Below are 24,820 nucleotides of genomic sequence, written 5' to 3'. Positions count from 1 at the left end.
CGCTTTCTCTTTTTTTAGTATATGTTTTTATTACTCAACTACTTTGTCAATCATGGCACTTTTTTTTTCCTTTGGCCAGGCGACACAACGTGCCTGGTATTAGTTTCCTGCCTAGGGATCGAACCTATGCCTCTTGCATTGGAAGCAGAGAATCTTAACCACTGGACCACCAGGGAATTCCCAAGGGCTCTCAGGTGATGGGACACATCTGAGCATCTATGGTGTGTGACTGCATTAGTGCTGGTCATGTAAACAGGGCAAGCGACCTGTTCATGCTCAGCCTGATCCTTTTCAACCCCATGGACTGTGGCCCATGAAGCTCCTCTGTCCTTGGGATTTTCCCAGCAAGAATACTGGAATGGGTTGCCATTTCCTTCTCCAAAGCTATCTACACATACCTCTAAAATTAAGACAATTTGACCATTCCACAGGGTCCTTGTGAGGATTAAAGCAGGAGGCCTGAGGATCAAAGTCTGTGTGGCCTATTTTTGCCCACCAGACAAAAGCGGTTTCTACATTTTTAAAAATTTTATTAATGTTTGGCTGTGCTGGGTCTTGGGTGCTGCATGGGACCTACAACTTATCTCTAGTTGTAGCAAGCAAGGGTTACTCTCTAGTTGCGGTGTGCGGGCTTCTCTTGTTGCAGAGCATGGGTTCTAGGACATGGGCTTCAATAGTTGCAGTACATGGGCTCAGTGGTTGCAGCTCCCAGACTCTGGAGCACAGGCTTAGTAGTTGTGGCTCATGGGCTTAGTTGCTCTGAGGCACAGGGGATCTTCCCAGACCAGGGATCAAATCCATGTCTCCTGGATTAGCCGCTGGATTCTTTACCACTGAGCTACCAGCGGAGCCCCGGTTTCCACATTTTTCAAGGGTTGTTAAAAAGAAAAACACAAAGAAGAATATACAATGGACTGCATGATAGTCTGCTAAGTGTAACGTATTTGCTACCTGGCCCTTTACAGAAAAGGTATGTGGGTCTCTGGATTGAAGGAAGAAATACCCTTGAAAATAGCTGGCCCAGGGCCTAGCACATAGGAGATGCTTGGGAAAGGTGGAATTTCACTCCAAAAAAAAAAAAAAAAGGACAACTTTCTGGGAGTAATGTAGTTGCAAGAGAAAGGTAAATGAGATTCAACATATGGGACAAAATCTGTAGGATTTGTAGAATATGTAAATATTTCCATTTGGCCTTCCCCTTGTGTTAGTCTGCTGGGGCTGCCATAACCAAATACCACAGACAGTGCAGCTTAAACAACAGACATTTATTTTCTCACAGCTCCGGAGGCCAGAAGCCCAAGACTCGGGTGTCTGCAGGTTGGGTTTCTCCTGAGGCCGCTCTGTGGCTGGCAGCTGGCTGCCTTCTCACTGGGTCTTCTCATGGTCTTTCCTCTGTCTGGTATTCCTCTGTGTGTGTCCAAATTTTCTCCTCTTATAAGGACGCCAGTCAGACTGAATTAGGGCCCACCCCAATGGTGGCCTTATTTTAACATAACTCTTTATTTTTTTATGTTTGTTTATATATTTATGTATTTTGTTGGCTGTGTCTCATGGCATGTGGGATCTTAGTTCCCTGACCGTGCCCCCTGAAGTGGAAGTGTGGAGTTTTAACCACTGGACCACCAGGGAAGTCCCTAACTCACCACTTCAAAGGCCCTATATCCAACGACAGCCACATTCTGAGGTACCTGGGGTTAGGCCTTCAGTATGTGAATTCTGGAGGGTATGTACAATTCAGCCTATAACTGTCCTCTTAAATTACAGGAAGTATTAATAATTAACAATGCTCATCCCTTTTATTTAGGACAAATAATCCTTATCCTAGCTGGAGAAGACTCTTGAGAGTCTCTTGGATTGCAAGGAGATCAGTTAACCCTAAAGGAAATCAATCCTGAATATTCATTGGAAGGACTGATGTTGAAGCTGAAGCTCCAATATTTCAGCCACCTGCTGTGAAGAGCCAACTCATTGGAAAAGACTCTGATGCTGGGAAAGATTGAAGGCAAAGGGAGAAGGGAAGGGCAGCAGAGGATGAGATGATTAGATAGCATCACCAACTCAATGGACATGAATTTGAGCAAACTCTGGGAGACAGTGGAGGACAGAAAACCCTGTAGCACTACAGTCTATGGGGTTACAAAGAGTTGGGCATGACAGAGCGACTAAACAATGAACAATCCTTATACATGAAGAGGATCCATAATTGTGTAACAATGGGAAAGTCCAGTCCAATTTTAAGGGACTATTAAGAGAGGCATCTGTACTTCCCCTGTGGCAGAAACATTAAGTGCACCCAAAATATCCATATTGTTGTTAAAGTGCTGCACTCAATATGCCAGCAAATTTGGAAAACTCAGCAGGGGCCACAGGACTGGAAAAGGTCAGTTTTGATTCCAATCCCAAAGAAGGGCAATGCTGAAGAATATTCAAACTACTGCACAATTGCACTCATTTCACATGCTGGCAAAGTAATGCTCAAAACTACCATATACTCCCTCACATTTCTCAGCATCTTGTTCACAGGAAGGGCCATAGGACTAGTTCTGGCCTTTATGGAGCTCTCAAGGGCCAGTGGAAGCTCTCCAGCTCGCCCTTCCTTGGCTATTTTGTTGCTCAGTTGCTCAGTCGTGTCTGACACTTCATGACCCCATGGACTGCAGCATGCCAAGCTTTCCTGTCTTGGGAAGCTTCTTGGCTATGGCAGCCAGAGAAGCTTCATTCTGAATGGACAGAACAGCAGGCTAGAAGCAACCTGGATCCCTGAGTTACCACATGGAGGAGAGCTGCTCTGGCGTCAGCCCAACTGCATAAACGTTGTGCAAGTAAAGCTTTTTTTGTGCAGATCACAGAGATCTGGGGCTCAATCTATCGCAGCAGAACCTGATCTATGGAACACACTGGTTGTCAAAAGAGAGCTGAATGCTGGGGAAGAGTCACAAAAGACATGTTCATCTCAGACCTTCCACGAATTCACTGTCTAATCTTGCATGGGAAGCCTTATTCCTAACACATGCTTGCACTCTGCTTTTGGTTAGCTGGCTATGGTAACAAAGCCTAGAAAGAATACATTTTGTTATTCCTGAGGGTTTATATTTACAATATCAGCCAAAGACTTTTCTTTCCAAATAGCTATTAAGCTGGGACTTCCCTCATGGTCCAGTGGTTAAGAACCTGCCATCCAATGCAGGGCACATGGACTTGATCTCTGGTTGGGGAACTAAGATGCCACATTGTTGTTTAGTTGCTCAGTTGTGTCCATTGCTTTTGTGACCGCATAGACGGTAGCCCGCCAGGCTTCTCTGTCCACAGGATATTCCAGGTGACAATACCAGAGTGGGTGACCATTTCCTTTCTCCAGGGCATCTTTCTGATTCAGGAGTCAAACTGCATCTCCTACACTGCAGGAGGATTCTTTACACCTGAGCCACTGGGGAAGTCCATATGCCATGGGACAGCTAAGGCTACTTGTCGCAACTACTGAGCCCCTGTGCTACAATTACAGAGCCCACAGCGAAGATCCCACATGCAACAACTAAGACCCAATGCAGCCAAAAATAAATATTAGGGAAAAAAAATAGCTTTGGGCCATTTCCTGAGCAAGGAATATGTTGTGTAACTAGCTCAGGCCCTTAAATCAGAGCCATTTCTGTATTTCATCTGTAAATAATGCATCTCTCTAGCATTGTCCACTCTGTGATGTGGTCATTGGTTAGTCCCTGAGCTTCCAATACATCGGTCTGTTCCACACACTCAGAGCTGCCACCCCCAAAGGCCTCCTTATATGCACCCCAGCTCAAAGGCTGATATACATGTGGAAGGAAATTGCAAAGGTTATGATGCTCCCCATTCTTTACCACCCCCAGACCTTGGTGCCACAGACAACAGCTCTGAGAGATAGTGTCCTGAAAAGAGGTCCGCAGAAAAAAAGTACAAATATAGACCCCATTTGTCTTTGGAACCAGATGTCTGAAGTGCTTCCTTGACATAAAAAAAAAAAAAAAAAAACTGCCACAAATAATACACTCATTTACTACTCAGGAAATATGCTCCTTTCATTGAAAAGTGATGACATGAAATTGAACCAGCTCCCAGTCCTGCTCTGAATTATTCTAACTGTGCCTGTAGCACAGAGAGGGTCTTACAAAGAACACAAATGCAATAATCGAGAGGCTTCCAGACGCCCCTCCCCCTAAAAATATCAGTCTTGCATTCTTTCTGAATTGGTCTCATTTTATGACATGGCTATACAGCAAGTATTTTATTGACTTAATTTAGTAAAACCCAGCAGCCTTTTAACAGCTAATGTAGATAAGGAGGAGATCCAGGGTGGCTGCTTACTTGGGAGATCTGTTGAGAAAGAGTCTTTGTCCCGGTTCAAGAGTTGATGGTAGATGGCAGAAAGGACGTGATGCTCAGAATCTCAATAAGCCATATGATTTTGAGAATGACTTAACATTGCGAAGACCTGGGCAACACAGACACCTCCAAGATGTGTGCTATAAGGACAGCTCAATCTGCAGTTGACTTTCCCTTCTGCCCGTGGTGGTCAAGCTCTCTGACTTCTCTGTGTTCGTGGAAGTAGGGGTCCTGCCCCCCAAAGCCCCTCTGGCACCAGGTCACTCAGGACCCTGGAGTCCCTAAACCATTTGGGCCCCCAGTTTTCTCTTCTTTAAAAATGCTGGGGTTGCACCCCAAGGAACTCTGCTCAATATTATGTGGCAGCCTGGATGGGAGGGGTTTGGGAGAGAATGGATGCATGTATATACATAGCTGAGTCCCTTTGCTGTTCACCTAAAACTATGACAACACTGTTAATCGGCTATATCCCAATACAAAATAAAACGTTCAAAAGAAAAAAGAAAAAAAAAAAGCGGCCTTGCACCAGATAATCCCAAATTCCTTTCTGTTCTAAAATGCTCTGATTCCTGAAATGAAGGATTTATCACTCAGTCGTGTCCAATGCTTTGCGATTCCATGGACTGTAGCCCTCCAGGCTCCTCTGTCCATGGGCTTCTCTCGACAAGAATACTGGAGTGTGTTGCTGTCCTCATCAATACTAGTTACACTTTCTGGTCTTCCCACCCCCACTCCATCAAACTTCAGAGAGAGCTTCGTGTAGTGGAAACCATGGGCCTCTCGTTCTCTACCATGCTATACTGCAAAGGGAGGCCACACAGCACAGGGGACACAGAGCTTGAGCAAGTCCATAAATATGAAAAATGCTTTGTGAACAGTTTTAAAGGAAGTCAGAACTGGGCCAATCCAAACACCCTATCTGGATTCCCCCTTCATTCTACTCATCACTTCAATTCCCCCTCACCCTCACCAAGTCCTGAAACAAGGACCACATCTAGAGGGGACGTTCACAGATGTCATTCTTGATCACCATTTTCAGAGCCTTAAGCTAGTCTGGGTCTAGCTTAAGCAGACATTGAAATGGGCTTAAGCATGTGAAGATTTTATTAGGGCAGATGCTTGTGAGAAAATGGGGAGAGAGGCCAGGGAAATTCAGGAATTCCAGGGCTTCTTTGGTGGCTCAGACAGTAAAGAATCTGCAATGCAGGAGAACCAGGTTCAATTCCTGGGTTGGTAAGATCCTCTGGAGAAGGAAATGGCAACCCTCTCCAGTATTCTTGCCTGGAGAATTCCATGCACAGAGAAGCCTGGTGGGCTACAGTCTATGGGGGTCACAAAGAGTCAGACATGACTGAGTGACTAACACTTTTACACTCTCACAAAGAAGAACCTGAACCTTTCCCCTGAAAAAAATAAAATGCTGATCCTTTTAAAACTGCAGGAGAAGTTGCCGAAGAACTCAACATCAACAATTCTATGGTCGCTTGGCATTCAAAGCAAATTGGAAAGGTGAAAAAGCTTGATAAGTGGGTGCCTCATGAACTGACCAAAAGTAAAAAAAAAAAAAAAAATCCTTGTTTTGAAAATAAATAAATAAATAAATAAAATGCTGATTCACCTTGAACGGCCATTTGCAGTACATCAGGCAGATAGAAGTCTGCAGACACCCCTGTAGCAAGGAGGCAAAGCCAAAAACTGCCCTGAATACCCACACCTCGATATCCTCTTGTATTCTGTCTGTTGCTGGGCCAAGAACCTTACTTAGAAGCCAACACCACTCTTCTGCAACATATTCTTAGTTTTCAGACGAATCAGTCAATAAACGAAGCAGCCATAGTGAGGGAAAAGTGTATTTCACAGTCGTTATAAAAGTACATGTATTTCATAATGGTGACATAAATACAGTCCTTACTTATGACCAAACCGTACAACCAAAGCCAACTTGACTTCCGGATATCACACGAGGATAGTCGTCACTTCCGGCGGTAACTACATACAGGCTGACTGAGCTCACGGGTGCGGACTAATGAAAGACAGTCACGGGTGCAAGAGACAAAACAGCTTTGTACTTACCAAAGGGACACTCAAGGTCTCCACATAAATATAATAAAATAGTAAAGAATTCAACATTTCTCCTCTCACTCGATTCCATAGATTTGTCAGGTGCTCACACACACACAAAATACAGGTTCTCCCCTTTCTCACTCCCCCCTTCACCTCTCACTGGGCTTGGAATAAACCTGAGTTCATAGTTCAAGTTGCCAGTGGTGATGCAGACGGTCACTGTTCTGGAAGCGTGCCAGGATCGGGGAACACGTCCCAGCAGGCGAACACAGGGACACAGAAACGCTCCTGGTCTTGAGGCAAGGAAAACACAAGAGAGAGACAGAAAGAGCTCAGACCAAGTTCGCGGGCACGCAGCCTGCAAGCCTGCGGAGGTGACACTTGCAGCTGGAAACCATCTTCAAAGAGGCTTCTTTACCGATCAAAAACCCAACACTCCGTGTCAAAAGGAGAGAGGGCCTTCTCAGCTGCTTCTTTGCTTCTCTCTGCTTAAAAAAAAAAAAAAAAAAGCTCTATTTTTCAATGGAAAGTTCCAGAACCTGGTCTGGAGCCATCCAAAGGAGTGCCACCCCCAGCGGGGAGTCTGACCTCCTCCCAACAAGCCCCAGGGCTGGGGCGATCCCCAACAAGGTGTGGGGTGGGCGGAGGGGAGCAGCCACCCAGGGTCTCATCAAGATTAGCCAGGACTGGGCACAGCCAGGTGTCCACCCTCTCTTCGCTCAGTCGGGGACATCTGGGGCAGAAGGACGTCACCGGTGTGGAATAAGAAGAAAGGAAGACCCACCCCCACAGCTCTCTGGCACAAGCTGGCCGCCGGCGAAGCGAAGGCAGGGTTTGCAAGGCTCCAGGGTCATGGCCTTTTTTCAGAATCAGTGGGCTGGGAGGACTAACCCCGGGGTGGCCACAGCAGCGGTTTGTGGCCAGGCCCGCACCAGCCAGCAGTTGAAGACTCCAAGCCACAGTGGAACCTGTCTCCGAGCTGACCTGAGTCCAACCTGTGCTGATTCTTCTTTTACCAATTCTGTTCATGGCCGAGTGGTCCCCTCCAAGGGCCAGGGCCTCGGCCCCAGTGGAGACAGCCCCTTACGGGCTCCAAACTAAACACAGTCAGACAACACTGGGATCCACAAAACACATACACAGGGATGGCACGGACACAGACCCAGAGGTGCATCTTTGGTTCCATCCTTGGCAAAAGGTGTGAAAACCGACCACGGATTCAAAGCCTTGTTTGAGGAACACAGCTTTCCTCAAAGAAGATACAGTACTGTATTTTGAACATGAGTGCCTCCACACAAGCCTCACTGCTCACGGCAAACTGGCCAAGCTCTAAACCACACTTGTTTCCTTGGCAGCTTGAAAACTGCATTGCACAGAGTTAATGGTGCCTTCCGAGTGTGTCCATATTCAACCTTAACTGTTTTCTCTTTCTAAATAACCAACTGTAACGACACTCTGCACCTTCCAGAAGGATCCGGGCTCTGTTGATCCGATGGGAAGGACAGGTGGCCAGCTAGGATCATGTCCCCTCCTGTAGGCCACCATGGGCCAGCGCCACTGAAAACATTGCCTGGGCAAGCCTTGATGCCCTCCATGCTCATCTTCTCATGAGAACAGGAGTTTGGTGAAATCACTTCTCATCTCGCCACCCAGGTTTCTAAAAACATGTTGCTTCGATTTAATGACATCACATAAAGAACAATCACCTTTGGAGAAGATATTAATAATTCAACTGTCAGCGAGTTTCAACCAAGAGAAAAAAATTCCATCAAGACCCTGCTTGGCAAATGAGTGTCCCACATTGGTCCTTTCCATTCACTGGGGACTCCACTGTGGGGATCAGCCTTTGACCTAATCGGAGGGGGTGGTGCTGGTTTCTAAGGTGCCTGCCCATCTTCCCCAGGGGTTCCTGAAGCTAGGTTCTCTGAGTGGCCAGCTCTTACCACCCTGCAGGGAGTTCTCTCTATTAAAGGAGGGGAAACGGTGGCCTGGGTGAACCACATTGTGCTTCCACTGCCATGGGACTGGTGAAAAGAGACCACCCCACTGAGAGGCACATGCAGAGCAGAGAGAGGAGAAACAGCTCAGAAGGGTGTATCGTCTGAGAAGGCCAGAGGCCAATGCAGGGTTCTCCTCTGCCAGCCCGGGTGAGGGAGGTGGGTGGAGGGCCAGTGAGCAGGTGGGATGAAGGCAGCCATGGGTGATGGAGTTGGCCGCAAAGCAAGCCAACCCTCCTGGGAGTCTGAGCATCTCCAGTGGGGACCCTACATGAGACTGGGCTGTACAGGCTCTGGGTCTGTGGGTTTTAGCTGTAGGGACACCAAATGTCAGGAGGAGGTGAGGCTGTGAAGGATACTCCAGGAGCGGTGTTAGAGTCTTCGCACCCTGACGGATACGTGGAGCTGCTCCACTGCTTTTCTTAGAAAGGCCCGGCTCCCCTTCATCGGCCCAGGTTAGCACTGGCCTTTGACCCCATCAGCCAAGTCAAAGGAGAGGCTTGTGGGGGTCAGGGGCTGCAGCGGGGGCATGCTGGCCTCCAGGGGCCTGTCTGCAGGGGGCTGCAGGCTCTGATGCCGCTTCCTCAGCATCTGTCCGATGCCCATCATGGGGAACCTGCCTCGGCTCTTGACACAGTTGGGGCTCCCCAGGGGTTGCACAGGGCCATTACCAGGCCCCGGGGCTGGGGAGCATGTGCCCTCCTCTTTGGGGGGGCTGTTCTTATCTTCGTGAGCAAAGGAGACCAGAGTGGGGTGCAAAGGAGTTTGGAGAGGTGATGGGCTTCCAGGCAGCAGGATGGGCGAGAGTGTCCGCTCACAGCGAGCCAGACCCCCAGGGGAGTTCAGAATCCTGTAGTGATGGGACGGGGAGAGTAGTTCTGTCTGGTCGTCGCGATCCACGGACTCGAAGGAGCGCACCATATCCAGCATTAGGGGGTCTTCCTTGACGGGGATGCTGCTGCTCCCAGGCCCCTGCTGAGGGGGCTCCGGTTTCTTCATAATCCTGGGGGTCCTGGGGGGTGGCACGGGGATGAACTCCATGGAGGAGGAGGCCACACAATTGGAGTCAGAGGTTTTGCGAAAAATATTGCGGCAGCCGAAGGAATCTGCACATCAAGAAAGAAAAGGAAACATGAGGACGGCCACACAGTCAGTGCCCATGGCCTTGTTCCCACGTGCTCTGACCTCCAGTTTCACTGAGACGAGGCGGGAGGTCCCCAGGGAGGTCACATGGAACCAAGGAGCAAATGGCTTCCCACTCTCCCCATGGGGAACCAGACAGTCTTCCTAGAGTGGAAGGGACAGAAGGCTGGGGACAGGAGGCCTCCTGGGTTCTGACTTGCCTCACGGCACCAGCTTAACTTCTGCTCTCCTTTCGGTTGCTTAAAATTCTGGACCCTGCCCAAGACCCTCTGAATAAAAAGGTCTGCGGCTCAAAAGAATGACCACAAAATTGCCAGAAGCACATGGATCCCAACTCACTGAGGACTTGCAAGTTTGGTCCTCAGATAATCAAAACTGGAAGGAAGGTTTCTTCGTAACTTAAAAAAAAAAAATTATGGTAAAAATTACGTAACATAAATTTTAAACTATTTATTTATTACTTAACCTCTTTTAAGTGTACAGTGCAGTCGAGTTTTAAGTACATTCATACGGTTGTGAAATAGAACTCTTCACTTGCAGACCTGCTAGTGGTTGCCAGGGGCAACTGGTCTATACATCTGACTACTCTAGGTCCCTCATATAAGTGGAATCTACAGTATTTATCCTTTTGTAACTGGCTTGTTTCACTGAGTACAGTGTTCTCCAGGTTCCTCTGCGCTGGAGCATGAGTCAGAATTTCCTTCCTTTTTCAATTTTTATTTATTCATCATTTTTGGCTGTGCTGAGTCTTCATTGCTGTGCGGGGGCTACTCTCTAGCTGTGGTGTGCAGGCTTCTCATTTTGGTGGCCTCCCTTGTTGCAGAGCATGGGCTCCAGTGTGTGTGGACTTCAGCAGTTGCAGCACGTGGATTTCAGGAGTTGCAGTTCAAGGGCTCTAGAGCACAGGTTCAACAGTTGTGGCACACGGGCTAACTTACTCCTCGGCATGTGGGATCTTCCTGGATCAGGGACCAAACCCGTGGCTCCTGCATTGGCAGGTGGATTCTTTACCACTGAGTCACCAGGAAAGCCCCAGAATTTCCTTCCTTTTTAAGACTCTCTCGTGACTTCTGGTCTCCCCGGAGCCTCACCCAATCCTGAACAGGGGTGAAACACTCTTCATCTATATATTTAAGGCAACCAGCCAACTCCCGTGGCTTCCATCTCAAGCTGGCACAGGCTAGAATCCAGATTTGGCAGAGAAGAAAGGGAAAACCCCCGGCGTCTGGCACTGAGGGAAGTGAAGCCAGGATCCCATGGATCAGGCCCTGCCTTGGTTGCTTCTCCTACCATCACACCTGACAGCCCCGTCGAGGCCCAGAGGCAGGAACGAGCTGTTGCCACCGGGAGCGATTTCAGCGATAGCCAAGGGCAAGGGAATCCTCTTCCCCTTACGTATATATATATATATATATATATATATATATATATACACAGATTCCCCAAATAAATCTCCTGGGGCCAGCACAGATGCCTGAGATTCATGGGCAGAGAGAAGGGAAATTTCATTGACAGCTAATGTCTCCAGCGTTCCAGCTGGCATGCGAGCCCCCTGCCCCTCCCTGAGATGGCTGTGTGCCCCAATCTTGTAGCCCGGCTTCTCCCTCCACCCCCTTCTGCTTCCTCTGCTTGCCTCGAGGTGTAAATCCTGGCAGGATACCTCCCACAGGCACCCTCCTTATCCCCACCCGAGTCAGCCCCAGGGCAGAGACCTGGACCCTGCATGGTCCCCAGCGAGAAGGGCAGAGTCACTCGCCCGAGTCCTGGGCATGTCGGCTGGCTCCTCCTCACCCTGTCCCTCCTGGGAGGCAGTCAGCTACCCTAGTCAGCAGAGAAAGCTCTAGAGCCAGGCTGCTGGGCTGGAAATCTGGACTCCATAACTTACCAGCTCCCTGACTTTGGACAAATCTCTGTGCTATTTCCTCACCTCTAGAAACGGGGGTGAGAATGATCTCACGGGCTGAGGTAAGAGTTGAAGCAGTGTCCGCCATACCATGAGTGGTCAGTGTGAACAATTAACACAGGCTCCTCAGCGCTTCTCAGCAACAGACTCCCAAATCCCATGACAAAGGCAAAATGCAAAGGAACAGATGACAGTTGGCCCAGGAAAGTACCAAGGAATAGACTTGGTTAACCCCAAATATGCAGCTACTACCTAGACCTTCCTTTGGGGAACTCACAGGATGCCACTGTCAAGGGCCCGGATTCACTGCTGGTTCCAAAGCCAGAAAGGAAGGTCCCCCAAAGAGGGAAAAGCACAGTCTCTCCAGTGGGGCCCCTACCTTTCTGAGGCCTGCAGAATGAAATGGAACCAAGTAGATTTGTTCTTCTCTGGGTGACAGCTGGTCCCTCCTAGAGTCAGAAAGATCACGCTACTGTTTTGAATCTCGCCAGTACTTTGCCAACAAAGGTCCATCTAGTCAAAGCTGTGGTTTTTCCAGTAGTCATGTATGGATGTGAGAGTTGGACTATAAAGAAGGCTGAGTGCCGAAGAATTGATGCTTTTGAACTGTGGTGTTGGAGAAGACTCTTGAGAGTCCCTTAGACTGCAAGGAGATCCAACCAGTCCATCCTAAAGGAAATCAACCCTGAATATTCATTGAAAGGACTGATGCTAAAGCTGAAGTTCCAATACTCTGGCCACCTGATGTGATGAACTGACTCATTGGAAAAGACCCTGCTGCTGGGCAAGATTGAAGGCTGGAGGAGATGGGGGTGATAGAGGATGAGATGGTTGGACGGCATCATCAACTCAACGGACATGAGTTTGAGCAAGCTCCAGGAGATGGTGAAGGACAGGGAAGTCTGGCGTGCTGCAGTCCATGGGGTCACAAAGAGTCAGAGATGACTTTGTGACTGAACAACAGAATACTTTCCTGCTGGTTAATGTCAGACAGCCAGAGCCCTGCTGGAACCTTAGTCTCTTCATATTTAAAACAAAGGGATCAAAGGCTGAACTCCACAACCTCTCCCATCCCCGCTCTGTTAGGAGAATGCTCCTCTACTCCACAGTTGGCTTCAGGACACTCACTCTCTGGCTCTCTGTCCCCCGCTCCAGGCTCTCAGGGTGTGTTATGTCTCCTTTCTGCATCCCTGGATGCCTGCTCCAGAGGAGGGAGACCCATATCCATCAGTTACCTCATGTGCTGGATGATGAATGAGGAGGAGAAGCCCACACGTGTTCCTCATTGAAGTGAAAAGTGAACGTGTAAATCGCTCAGTCGTGTCCAACTCTTTGCGACCCCATGGACCATAGCCCTCTAAGCTCCTCTGTCCATGGGATTCTCCAGGCAAGAATACTGGAGAGGGTCGCCATTTCCTCCTCCACGGGATCTTCCTGACATAAGGATCAAACCTGGATCTCTTGCATTGGCAGGCTGATTCTTTACCATCTGAGCCATCAAGGGAGCCCTTATCGCACTGGATCCACCCAATCACTCTGACAGGTAGGTTTCCTTTCACAAGGAAGGGAATCAATAGATACTCAGAGGGTGAGGAACTTGGGCCATCACCAGCGTCAGAGCTGGGTTTGAGCACCCTACCTCCACCCCAGAGCCCAGACTCTATGGATCACATGCATCTCAGGGTGCACTTTTGGGGAAGGGTCCCATGAGAGCATGCCACATCACTGCTCCTGAACCCCGATCTCTGCCCCCCAAAACTGAACACTAATGCCTGGTTCCATGATACTATGCACCCCAATCTCTGCTACCTCAATAAAATACCAAGCACCCCAGTTTCTACTCCCACAATGCCATGCACCCTGGTATCTGCTCTCCCACAAAACCATGCACCCCAATCTCTGCTCCCATAGTACCATCCACCTTGACTTCTGCTTCTGCAAAATCATCCCTCCCAATCTCTGCTCCTGCACCCCATCTCTATTCCTGTACCCCATCTCTGCTCCTGCACTCCAATCTCTACTCCTGCACCCCATCTCTACTCTTACACCCCAATCTCTGTTCCTGCATCCCATCTATATTCCTGCACCCCATCTCTGCTCCTGCACCCCAGTCGCTACTCCTGCAATACTTTACACCCTGATTTCTGCACCCACAAGCCCATGCACCCCATCTCTGGTTTCTCAAATCCCACCCACACAGGTGGACAACACCAAGCAGTCAGGACCTTGCTTGTTCCCACGTTGCCTCTCAAGCATTAATTCTGCTTTCCCATGGCCACGGGAGTCGTGTCTGTCCCAGGAGCCCACACAGACACTAGCATGGGATACACAGCAGCCATACAGGTGAACATGAGTGGCCTGGAGAGTCCCCCATGCTGACCCACCTTTGTCGGGGAAGCCAGGCTTGGAGGCCTTGCGGTCCTTGAGCAGGGCCCTGGTGCTCTGAATCTGCGTGATGAGCGAGGCCGACGGCTGTTTGTGTGATGGCAGGTTCTTGTCCAGCTTCTTGGAAAATGGTCGATGCAGAAAATCCCCTCTTTTTTCTTGTTCTTTGGGCTTTTTGTCCTTCCAATCAGAAGCAAACATAGGTACTCAGATGCACACAAGAATACACAATAGGATCCCTCCTTGAAGAGTTATCAAGGTAGAGTTAACAAACCCAAGTTTTCTAAAACGCCAGGCTCTCCGCTGCGTGTTGAACAAGTGAAGCGCCCAGACCCAGAAGATGCCCCAGGGAAGCCACGCCCCTCTCCCTGGGCCACAGTGGGCTTTGGTGGTCCCCAGCTCCCTGCACTGTGCCGTTCTGACATGTTCCAACAAGGGCAAGGATATCCCTGGGTGGTCCATTTTCCTAGAACAAGCTGAACAAACCGAGGTAAAGCCTATAAAGACTCCTGGTAATCTCCCATCTCAGCTATAGCAGAGTCCTAAGATTCTGCCCAAGTAGCGGATTTGCAAAGGCAATAAGTGCTCCATCATAACCTCGGTGCTTATGTGTTCAGTGAAGCCAAGGAGGTGAACGACCAACCCATGGAGCCCTGAGCCTGCCTGGGTTAACTTCTGACCCCTTTCTTCCTCTGCTCACGTGGGCTTTCGTTGTTCTTTAGTCACCAAGTCGTGTCTCTATTGTGTGCTCAGTCACTCAGTTATGTCTGACTCTTCGCGACCCTATGGACTGCAGTCTGCCAGCCTCCTCTGTCCATGGAATTTTCCAGACAGGAATATTGAAGTGGGTTGCCATTTCCGCTTCCGGGGGATCTTCCTGACTCAGGGATTGAACCTGTGTCTCCTGCACTGCAGGCAGATTCTTTACCACTGAGCCACCTGGGAAGCTCACGTGGGCTCTTACTTGTGTACTTAACTTGGCACAATTCAGCCATTTGTGCTGTCAAGTCTTGCCCTGATTGAACTCAATTATAATCCCTCTGATGGGAGTGAATTTGACTGTTTTATACATCTTCAACCCCACAGCCTCTGGCATGAAGTCAGGCATGGAGAGAAAGCTTATTAAATAGTTATTGAAATATTAAAAAAACAAAAACAAAAAAGCCAGTGGAAACGGAACTGAATTAAAATTGATTGGGTTCAAGCTTCTGGGAAGGGTGATGCCACAAGGAAGAAGTTTTTTTCTGGCCCTGAAGACTGTATTTGATGTTTACTGTTAAACAGAGGCAACCACTTCCTGACCTCACCAGGAGTCGGGGGGGGGGTGGGGGTGGGGGAAAGAGACAGATTTTCACATTTTTTTGCCTTAAACCTTAAGAACATTTGCAATTCAAGAGAGCTCATCTATTTTTCATGGATGCTGTTGAAAAGCTTCTCAAGGAAACACCCCCTTGCACTTGGGTGGCCCTTTCTAACAAGGATTTTCAAAGCCTTTCTGGATTGGGGTTCATCATGTCCAGGTTTTGAGTGGGAAAGATGGCAGGGAAGAAACGGGAAGTGGGGGGCACCCATCCCAGCCTTGAGTGTCACCTCAGGACAGTAGCTGCTGGGAGCCCAGACTTTGGCTGAGGTGGCTCGTCCTCCATGGACGGATGAGGCAGGACGAAAGCAGAGGTGAAGCTCCTGCAAACGCCTTCACCAGCATCTTATCAGCCACCACCGCCTTTACTGAGGATGCTTGGAACGCCAGACACTATGCTAAGAGCATGACCCATGATGAGGCAAATCCTGTTATTCCTTCTTCCAGAGGTGCCTGCAGTAGCTAAATATACCCAGATAATTCAAAAAGATACACACACCCCTGTGTTCACAACAGCCTAGACCTGGAAACAACCTAAATGTTTGTTGACAGATGAATGGATAAAGAAGATGTGGTTACATATATACAATGGAATACTGCTGCTGCTAAGTCGCTTCAGTCATGTCCGACTCTGTGAGACCCTATAGACAGCAGCCTTCTGTCAGACAGCTCTTCCGTCCCTGGGATTCTCCAGGCAAGAGTACTGGAGTGGGGTGCCATTGACTTCTCCAACAATGGAATACTATGCAGCTGTGAAAAGAGAATGCCATTCGCAGCAACATGGATGCAACTAGAGATTATCATCCTAAGTGAAGCAAGTCAGAAAGAGAAAGAAAAGTACCATAGGATATCACTTATATGTGGAACCTAAAACAGGGCACAAGTGAACCCATCTACGAAACGGAAACAGACTCACAGAGAACAGACTTGTGGTTACCAAGGGGAAGGAGGGAAGGGGAGGGATGGAGTGAGATTTGGGGGTTGGTAGATGCAAACTATTACATTTAGAATGGATGAACAACAAGGTCCTACCATTGAGCACAGGGAGCTATATTCAATATCCTGTGATAAACCATAATGGAAAAGAATAGTCAAAAACAGGGACGTATACACATGTATAACTGAGTCACCTGGCTGTACAGCAGAGATGGACACAAGACTGTAAATCGACTATACTTCAATTTTTAAAAAAAAGAATTCAGGCAGGAGCCTGACAGCAACTCAGATTTTCACATCCCTCCCTGTCAATGTGTTCTTAACCCTTGACTCCATACTGCCCTCTGGAAGCTGGAGAAGGGCAGACTGTTCTGGTGGCAGAGAGAAAGGCTAGGCACAGCGACTGGCTGGGGCAGGGACCACACTGTAGTCCAGGGCATCCAGGATGCTACAGACGAGACCATGAGCAGGATACTATAAAGGGCGGGATGCGGGGGGGCGGAGCGCAGGGTGGCATCTGCTCCAGGTAAAGGCCAAGCACAATTCTCCACAGCCTCCCTTTCCTTCTTTCTATCAAATACCAACAGCCTCTCTGCTCTACAGCAAAGAAGAGTGAGCTTTCACCATCCCCAGCCTTCCCCCAAGCAACAAACGGCCTGTCCCAAAAAGTCTGGCAGAATTCCGTCCCAAAGTCTGGCTCCATTCTATCTGTTTTTATGAGCAAACTCATCGGTTCTACCTGATAACACCTTAAACAGGAAAAAGGAAATCAAATGCGCTTTTGGGATACATTATAAAACAGTATTTGGAAGAACAAATAAAACTAGAGTTCTCCCCGCCCCTGACAACCCCAACACTGCCCCCTTTTAAGGATTTTTTTTTTTTTTTTTTTAGAAATATGAGTATATCTTCCTTTGGGCTATTCTGCATTTCCTACTCTCAGAGGACTCCTTCTGGCAGCCTCCTGGGTTCATCTCAGCTCCTTTCTAACTCTCTGTGGCTTCTCAAAGCTAAAGGATCAAGATGCAAACTTTCAGGGGGGCCAGTATTACCACCCAGACAGAGCTCATGAACCAAAGGGTGTCCAAGGTATGAAAGTTCTCTGTAGGACGAGATCAAGGTTGGCTCTAGAAATCTGTCCTGCAACCCACAAAGGGATCTTTGGCAATGAGCAGAGCTGACTCATTGGACAAGCCCCTGATGCTGGGAAAGATGGAGGGCAGGAGAAGTGGGCAACAGAGGATGAGATGGTTGGATGGCACCACCAACTCAATGGACATGAGTTTGAGCAAACTCTGGGAGATGGTGAAGGACAGGGAAGCCTGGCATGCTGCAGTCCATGGGGTCACAAAGAATCAGACACGACTGAACTACTGAACGATAACAACAAGAAAGCCCACGATGGGGAGAGAAGAAAGGGGACATGGATTTAGGACTAAAGTGTCTGGGAAACCTTGCTCACATCCCCCTGTTGATTCTGCACCCTGGTGTTGTTGTTCAGTTGCTCAGTCATATCCAACTCTTTGCGACCCCATGGACGGCAGCACGCCAGGCTTCCCTGTCCTTTAACATCTCCTGGAGCTTGCTCAAACTCATGTCCATTGAGTCGGTGATGCCATCCAACCATCTCATCCTCTGTCATCCCCTTCTCCTCCCACCTTCAATCTTTCCCACTGTGGTGCTTCCTCCAAACTACCCCCACCGCCCCAGGGCTTTCTTCTCAGCCTGAAAGAACAGATGACTTCATAGTGACCGGTTTCTAGGGAGATGCCAAGAGTTTACCACCCATCTGCTCCTTGGTAGGGGAGTGGGGGGAACAACGCCCTGGATCTGTCCTGGTGGATGGGTCACCAGCCCCCAGGAAACTGACTTGTTTACAAGCAGCCATCTTCATGTCTTCCAAGCAGAGGTTCATAAATGCAACCGATTATCCAATTCTACCATTTCATTTGCATGGCCTATTTTTTCCAAAAGAGATTTCTCAGGGAGAAGGATGCTAAATTGCCTTATGTAACAGAAACAGATCTTCAGAAGGACTAATTATGTTCCCCCTTCGACATGCCTGCACCCACTCCCGCACACCCCACCCAGCAACGCTGGCTGCCTGCAGGCCTCTTTGGTTTCCCTCTGATTCTCACGGGTGGGCAGTGTGCCCCTCATCTGCATGTGCCTAAGGGTGGGTGGTGGAGCTGAAGCTTCAGGGGTCTTCTCTGCCCCCTCATGCTCAGTCCATACCCTCTAAGGCAGATCCAGGAGGAAACCAGAGGCCCCAGATGCAAGCAAACCCCACACAAAACAGCTTCTTGTTCTCTTTAAACCATTTTCCAACCACCACACGTGTGCATGGACGTTTTTTCAAAAAAAAACTGGATCCCTTGAATGTGCGGACCTGGACTTCCCTGGTGGTCCAGTGGTAAAGAATCTGCCTGCCAATGCACGAGATATAGGAGATGCAGGTTCAATCCCTGGGTTAGGAAGATCCGAACCTGGAGGAGGATGTGGCAACCCACTCCAGTATTCTTGCTTGGAGAATCTCCACAAAGGAGCCTGGCAGGCTACAGTCCATGGGGTCGCAAAGAGTCAGACATGACTTAGCGACTGAACACAAGCCCAAGCCCATTACACAAAGGAAAGCCACAGAGGCCTGATTCTGCCGTAGGAAACAAACAAATGAGTTGAGAATAAAAAGGGCTTGGTTCATGAATTAGGCCACTGAACTGGGAAGCCGTGGACTGTTCTAAACCCCACTTCTTTACAGGTAGAAACACAAATGCACAGCCAAGTTTGTCGTTATAGCAAGATGAATAAAAAAAAAGTCAACTACACAGGTGGCTCTAGTGGTAAAGAACACACCTGCCAATGCAGGAGACATACATGGGTTTGATCTCTGGGTTGAGAAGATTCCCTGGAAGAGGGCATGGCAACCCACTCCAGTATTCTTACCTGGAGAATCCCATGGACAGAGAAGCCGGGTGGGCTGCAGTCCATGGGGTCAAAGAGTCGGACACGACTGACTGACTTAGCACACACACAGAGAAAGCTGATCTGATCTGAGGGGATTCTGACAAATCCACTTACAACAGGATTCTGCATGTCTGAATTCAGGACAGGGTGAGGGGTGTGCAGAGTCCAGAGCTCTGGGCAGGGATTCACTAATCTTCAGGGTCATATGCAATGGTGACTTTCATGTGCCAAGCTGGCTAGGCCAAGGCACCCAGTGTCTGGTCAAACACCAGTCTACAGTTTGTGGTGAAGGTTTGTGTTAGCTGAGAATGACATTTAAATCAGTAGGCTTTTGAGTAAAGCAGCTTATCCTCCACAATCTGGGTGGGTCTTGGGCAATCAGATGAAGGGCTTAAGAGAAGACTTCGTGTTGATGTTTGGCAGAAACCAACATAATAGTGTAAAGCAAATATCCTTTGATTAAAAACAAATTTAATTTTTTTAAAAAAGAGATAGAAGACTGAAGTGTCCTGTGAAAGAAGGAATTCTGCCTCCAGAAGCCTTGGGACTGGAGCTGAAACATCAACCCTTCCCTGGGTGTCTATGCATCTCACACACACACACACACACACATACACAACTGGTTCCATTTTTCTGGAGGACTCTGTTTAATCCATCAAAACCCCCCCAATTTCTTACCTGCACAGCATGAAATTCAAGGTCTCTTGTCCAGGTGTCCAGGGAGGCCTGCAAAAAAAAAAAGCATTTTTCAACAATTCAAGAAGCTGCGCTTGCTGTTTATTCCCTAAACTCTACCCCTTCCCACTTGCAGCTCTGGTTGAGGATTACCCATTTCAGTGTTTGCAGACAAGAAACCAAACTGTCCCAGAAGCAGGCAGCAGATGTCCTAATTCCTGCCCTGGAGAGATTTTCTAGGTAAGGTTTATATTAAAGTCTAGGACACATGATGAAGAGGTGCTCTGATGATGAGTAAGGCATTCACTCGGTTTTCTCAATCAACAAAAACACGCATGAAAAGGGCGCCCTGATCAAGAAACAGAACCCAGCCAACCCCTAGAGTTCCCTCGTTCCCGCATTCTCTTCCTGTCCCCAAAGGTAACCACCGTTCTGATTTACACCGGCAGAGACTTGATTCCAAACTTGCTTTTCAAAATTTGTGCAGGACTTCCCTGATGGTCCAGTGGATAGGAATCTGCCTGCCAACGCAGGAAACACGGGTTCAATCCCTGATCTGGAAAGATTCCACATGGCTCGGAGCAACTGAGCCCATGGGCCACAACTACTGAAGTCCGCGAGCTCTCAGGCCCGCGAACCACAACAACTAGAGCCCGTGCTCCACAGCAAGAGAAGCCACTGCAGCGAGAAGCCCACGCCCCACAATAAAGAGCAGCCCCCACTCATCACAACTAGAGAAAGCCTGGGCACAACAACGAAGACCCACTATAGCCAAAAGTAACATAAATTAAAAAAAATGTTTTTTTAATTTGTACAGATTTTGAAATGACACAAAGAAAATATTGTAATATTTTACCTTTAAACTTATAGTTCCCATTATGCATTTAATTATGATGGCAGTGGTGGCTTAGTTCCTCAGTCGTGTGTGACTCTTTGCAACCCCATGGACTGCAGCCTGCCAGGCTCCTCTGTTCATGGAATTTCCTGGGCAAGAATACTGGAGTAGGTTGCCATTTCCTCCACCAGAGGATCTTCCCAACCCAGGGATTGAACCCACATCTCCTGCATCTCCTGCTGGGCAGGTGGGTTCTTTACCACTGAGTCACCTGGGAAGCCCACATTTCATCATATTCCTCCAAATTCAGATGTTGGAGTCCTAACCCCTAGACCTCAGAATGCAGCTTTACTTGAAGACAGGGTCAGATCAGGCCCATGACATCCCCTCTGAAGCCTGGCAGGAGGTACAGGGGGGAGTGTGAAAGCTCGATCTCCTTTGCCTTTGAGATGGAACCTCTTCCTGGGGTTACCTTTTCAGAGGTGATCAAGTTAAGATGAGGTCATCAGAGTGGGTTCTAGTGCAGTGTGACCGGAACCCTTGTAGAAAGGGGGTAATTGGTCATAGACACACACACACAGAATGCCACGTTAAGATGAAGGCAGAGATCAGGGTGATGCTCCTACAAGCCAATGAATACTGAAGACTGCTGGCAACCGCCAGAAGCTAGGAGGCATGAAAGATTCCCCCTCACCATCCTCAGAGGGCATCAGTCCTGCAGACACCACGACCTTGACATTCTGGACTCCCAAGCCAGGGGACGACACATTTCTTTTGTTTAAGCCAGCGGTCCCCAGGGGCACCAGGGGCTGGTTTTGTGGAAGACAGTTTTTCCAGAGACCAGGGTGGGAGATGGTTTGGGGATGATTCAAGCGCATCACCTTTATGTCTCACTTCATTTCTATTATGATTACATCAGCCCCACCTCAGATCATCAGGCATTAGATTCTGGAGGTGGGGGACCCCTGGTTTAAGCCACTTGGTTTGTGGGACTTTGTGATGGGAGCCCTCGCAGACTCATACAGTCCCTCTGCCACAGTCTGCATGGCTTAACTTCCAAAACTGCAGTGTTACTTGGATACCACAGAAAAGCCCTCGTATTTCTAGCTGACATTTTGCTATATATCAGCATTATTTTTCAAGACTTGAACAACACTGGCTTCCGGCTCTCTGTGGCTTTACTAAGCCAGTTTACTAGTGATGACTGCCCTGCATGGCACCCCGCCCCCCCACCGCCCCCCTGGGCCTCTCTTTTAGGAAAAGGAGTCTCTGGGGCATTAGCCCAAGGTGAGATGAGGGTCTCACTTTTCCAGACGTGATCTCTGCCTGTTACAGTAAGAAGAAGGGGAGAAAGTGGCAAAGTCATACCATGATAGCACTAGAATCCTGAGAGGGAAGTGTTTTCTGCTTAATTCAGCTCCTCTGTCTCCTCGAGAAAAAGAACCGGGATCCAGAAGAAGAAAGAGGCCAACACTTGCCCTCAATGCCCAGACACGGCCCCAGAGCTGCTCCCCACCTCATCCGTGTATAACCTTTAACTTCACTCTGCTGCACACCACCCATCCCCTCTGCTTCTCCTCCTGGACCAGCTAGGCTGAAACCCACAGAGGCCCTGAGTGGGCTCTCCCTGGAGAATCTGGCCTCTTTCAGCCTTTCTCACCACTTTTTCTAGCTGGCCCCATGCCACTTTGCTAGGTTCCAACGGAGAGGAGTTGGGTCATCTAGCCAGAGCCTGTAATTTAATTAGCTCAAGTATCGCTGCGGTTTGGAGAAAACAAATGGAAACTAGAAAATTGAAATGCTGTTTCCCCATTAGCGTTTCTATTGAAACTCTAACCATTAAATATTGCGACAAATGTTTTAAAACGTTTACCATGTGTTTTCGGGCCAAATGCAATAAGCAGCCGAGAAAAATAATCTAGATGAGAAAAAAAAAAAAGGAGGCCCCTTCCCCATCGTGGCTCTGACACTTTTGAGCACACAAGCAGTGTTGGGTACCAGGGCAACCAAGGACATGGGCATCAGCCAAGTGGCTTAGAGGCCGCCTAGGATACACACTTAGGGGATGTGGCACATCTAAGTTGGCATTATTACCTGAGGCCCTAAAGAGTCAAACCAAGAGGCAGAAGAGCCTAACGGTGACTTCTATATCCCCTGGACCCCAGCCGAAGTGACCACCCCCAGCGCAAGTGACTGTTAGAGGTGCCTCCCATAGGGCATGGCCATCAAGTGATGGTAATTCAATTTGAATGTTGTCATGCAGGTGGTCCCCCTACTTTAACTAAGCTAGGTGTCCCAGATGGAATGTTCGACCTTCCCAAGACACTGACCCAATTCCATTTTCTGAGATTGAGGCCAAGGTCCACTTGATTATTTCATTTCTTTGTTTGGCAAATATTTATTAAGCCTCTACTGTGAGCCAGGCATTGTGCAGGCTCTAGAGACACTGTGAGGAACAAAAGGGATGCTGAACCAGGGACCCCCCCTGATGGTCCAATGGTTAAGAGCCCAGTGCTGGGGAACTCGGGTCTGATCCCTGGTTGGGGAACTAGGATCCCACGTGCTGCAGGGCAACTAAGCCTGAGTTCTACAACTAAGACCAAGAGCTGTCAAATAAATAAATAAAAGGGATGCCTTCCCTCCTCTTAAGGAATTCACAGACCAGAGTGGGAGAGAGATGAGAATCAAATCATCCCAGAACAAATAGAACCTCATCAAGGGGATAAGGCCCAGGAGGCAGGAGGTGTGTAACAGCCTGCACTGGAGAGATGCGACCTAATGGCAGAGGTCAGAGAATAGCAGGGGTCCATGTGGACATGACCCTGTCATCGCATCTGAAGAAAGACAGATATTAACTCAGTAGAGAGAGATCAGGAGAACATTCTGGAAGAGAACTGGGTGTGTACAGCCCTGGAAGCCAAGAGAGCACAGAAGTCTGAAGGCCTATGAGACTGAGTACGAAGCAAGAAGCAGGGGGACATCCCTGGTGGTCCAGTGGTTAAGACTCTGCACTTTAAATGCAGGGGGACATGGGTTCTATCCCTGGCCGGGGAACTAAGATCCCACGTGCCTCAGGGAGTGACCAAATGAAAACTTTAAAAAATAAATAAATAAGGGAAAGAAGCAGGGTGGTGGGGGTGGGAGTGGGGTAGGGGTAGCTAGAAGATAAGGTTGGAGTTGCTGGCAAAAGCCAGTCCGATCTGGGACACGGTGGCCACATCACAGTTTGTCTTCCACGGTAAGGAAGCCTTTGAAGGCTTCAAGCGGGGAAGCAATATGGTCTCCTTTGAGTGTAAACAGCTCACTCTGGCCTGTGTGTGGACAGCGTGTAGTCATGACTGCAGTCATGGGGACAAAGAGGGGATAGTTAGGAGGCTGCGACTGAGGTCCACGCAAGAGGTGATGGGGGCTGGACCAGGGCGGGAGGTTGAGGCTGGAGAACTTCAGGAGTCAAGCAGGCAGAACTCGGTGACAGACTGGCTCTCGGGTGAGCTTGCCGTACGCATGCTCAGTCACTCAGTCGTGTCCAACTCTTTGCGACCCCATGAGCTGTGGCCCACCAGGCTCTTCTGTCCATGGTATTTTTTTTCAGGCAAGAATATTGGAATAGGTTGCCACTTCCTTCTCCAGGGGATTTTTCTCGACACGGGGATCGAACCTGCGTCTCCTACATTTCGGGCAGATTCTTCACCACTGAGCCACCTGGGGGTGACGGAAAGGAATAAAAAGGACTCTGCCCCGCAATGAGGGCGAGGTTGCCATTTGGAGACAGAGAACAGGGGCAGGGCAGGAGGGCTGCTGTGGGGTTGGTTCCTGTGTGCTACGTTGGAGACCTGCACTCACAAGAGGAGATTTGGTAAGCAATTGGCCGGAGGGGTCTGGAGCTCGGGGGTGTCTGGCCCTTCAACGTCTCTGATCTTCCGCTCGCAACCCAAAAGCCATTCATGTGCTTCCTGCCCAGAACCGGCCCGCACAACCCACCGCACCAAAGTCTCATCTCCACGTTCGCCATGCTGGTGCCTCACAGTCTCAGAGGAAGGGGTCAGGGCTAGGTCCCACCCTGGCTGCTCTGAATGCTCGCCCGTCCCCATCCACCACTGCGGTTCCTTTCTCTGCCCCCCACCCTGACTCCTTCCCAACCCCGTGTGTCTTTCAAGCAGAGGCGGCCATGTCCTCCCCTATTCATTGCCAGCGTCATCCAT

At 49.0% G+C, this 24,820-nt stretch overlaps 1 protein-coding gene across 1 annotated transcript in view; it reads right to left on the bottom strand.

The window, feature by feature from the left end:
* Positions 1-6,190: 6,190 nt before the first annotated feature.
* HUNK (hormonally up-regulated Neu-associated kinase) overlaps positions 6,191-24,820 on the bottom strand; it is a 127,513-nt gene continuing 108,883 nt past the window's right edge. Inside the window, exons 9-11 of the mRNA XM_081558249.1 lie at positions 19,787-19,834; positions 13,848-14,028; positions 6,191-9,523 (exon numbers count right to left, since the gene is read on the bottom strand). Of these exons, the coding sequence (XP_081414375.1) occupies positions 8,874-9,523; positions 13,848-14,028; positions 19,787-19,834 (879 nt within the window). The 3' untranslated portion in view covers positions 6,191-8,873. The remainder of the gene's footprint in view (positions 9,524-13,847; positions 14,029-19,786; positions 19,835-24,820) is intronic.

The sequence above is a fragment of the Giraffa tippelskirchi genome, chromosome 2 (genome assembly GCF_054371585.1).
Source record: "Giraffa tippelskirchi isolate mGirTip1 chromosome 2, T2T-mGirTip1v1.2.pri, whole genome shotgun sequence".
Lineage (NCBI taxonomy): Eukaryota > Metazoa > Chordata > Mammalia > Artiodactyla > Giraffidae > Giraffa > Giraffa tippelskirchi.
This window is presented reverse-complemented; position numbering and strand designations above follow the sequence as displayed.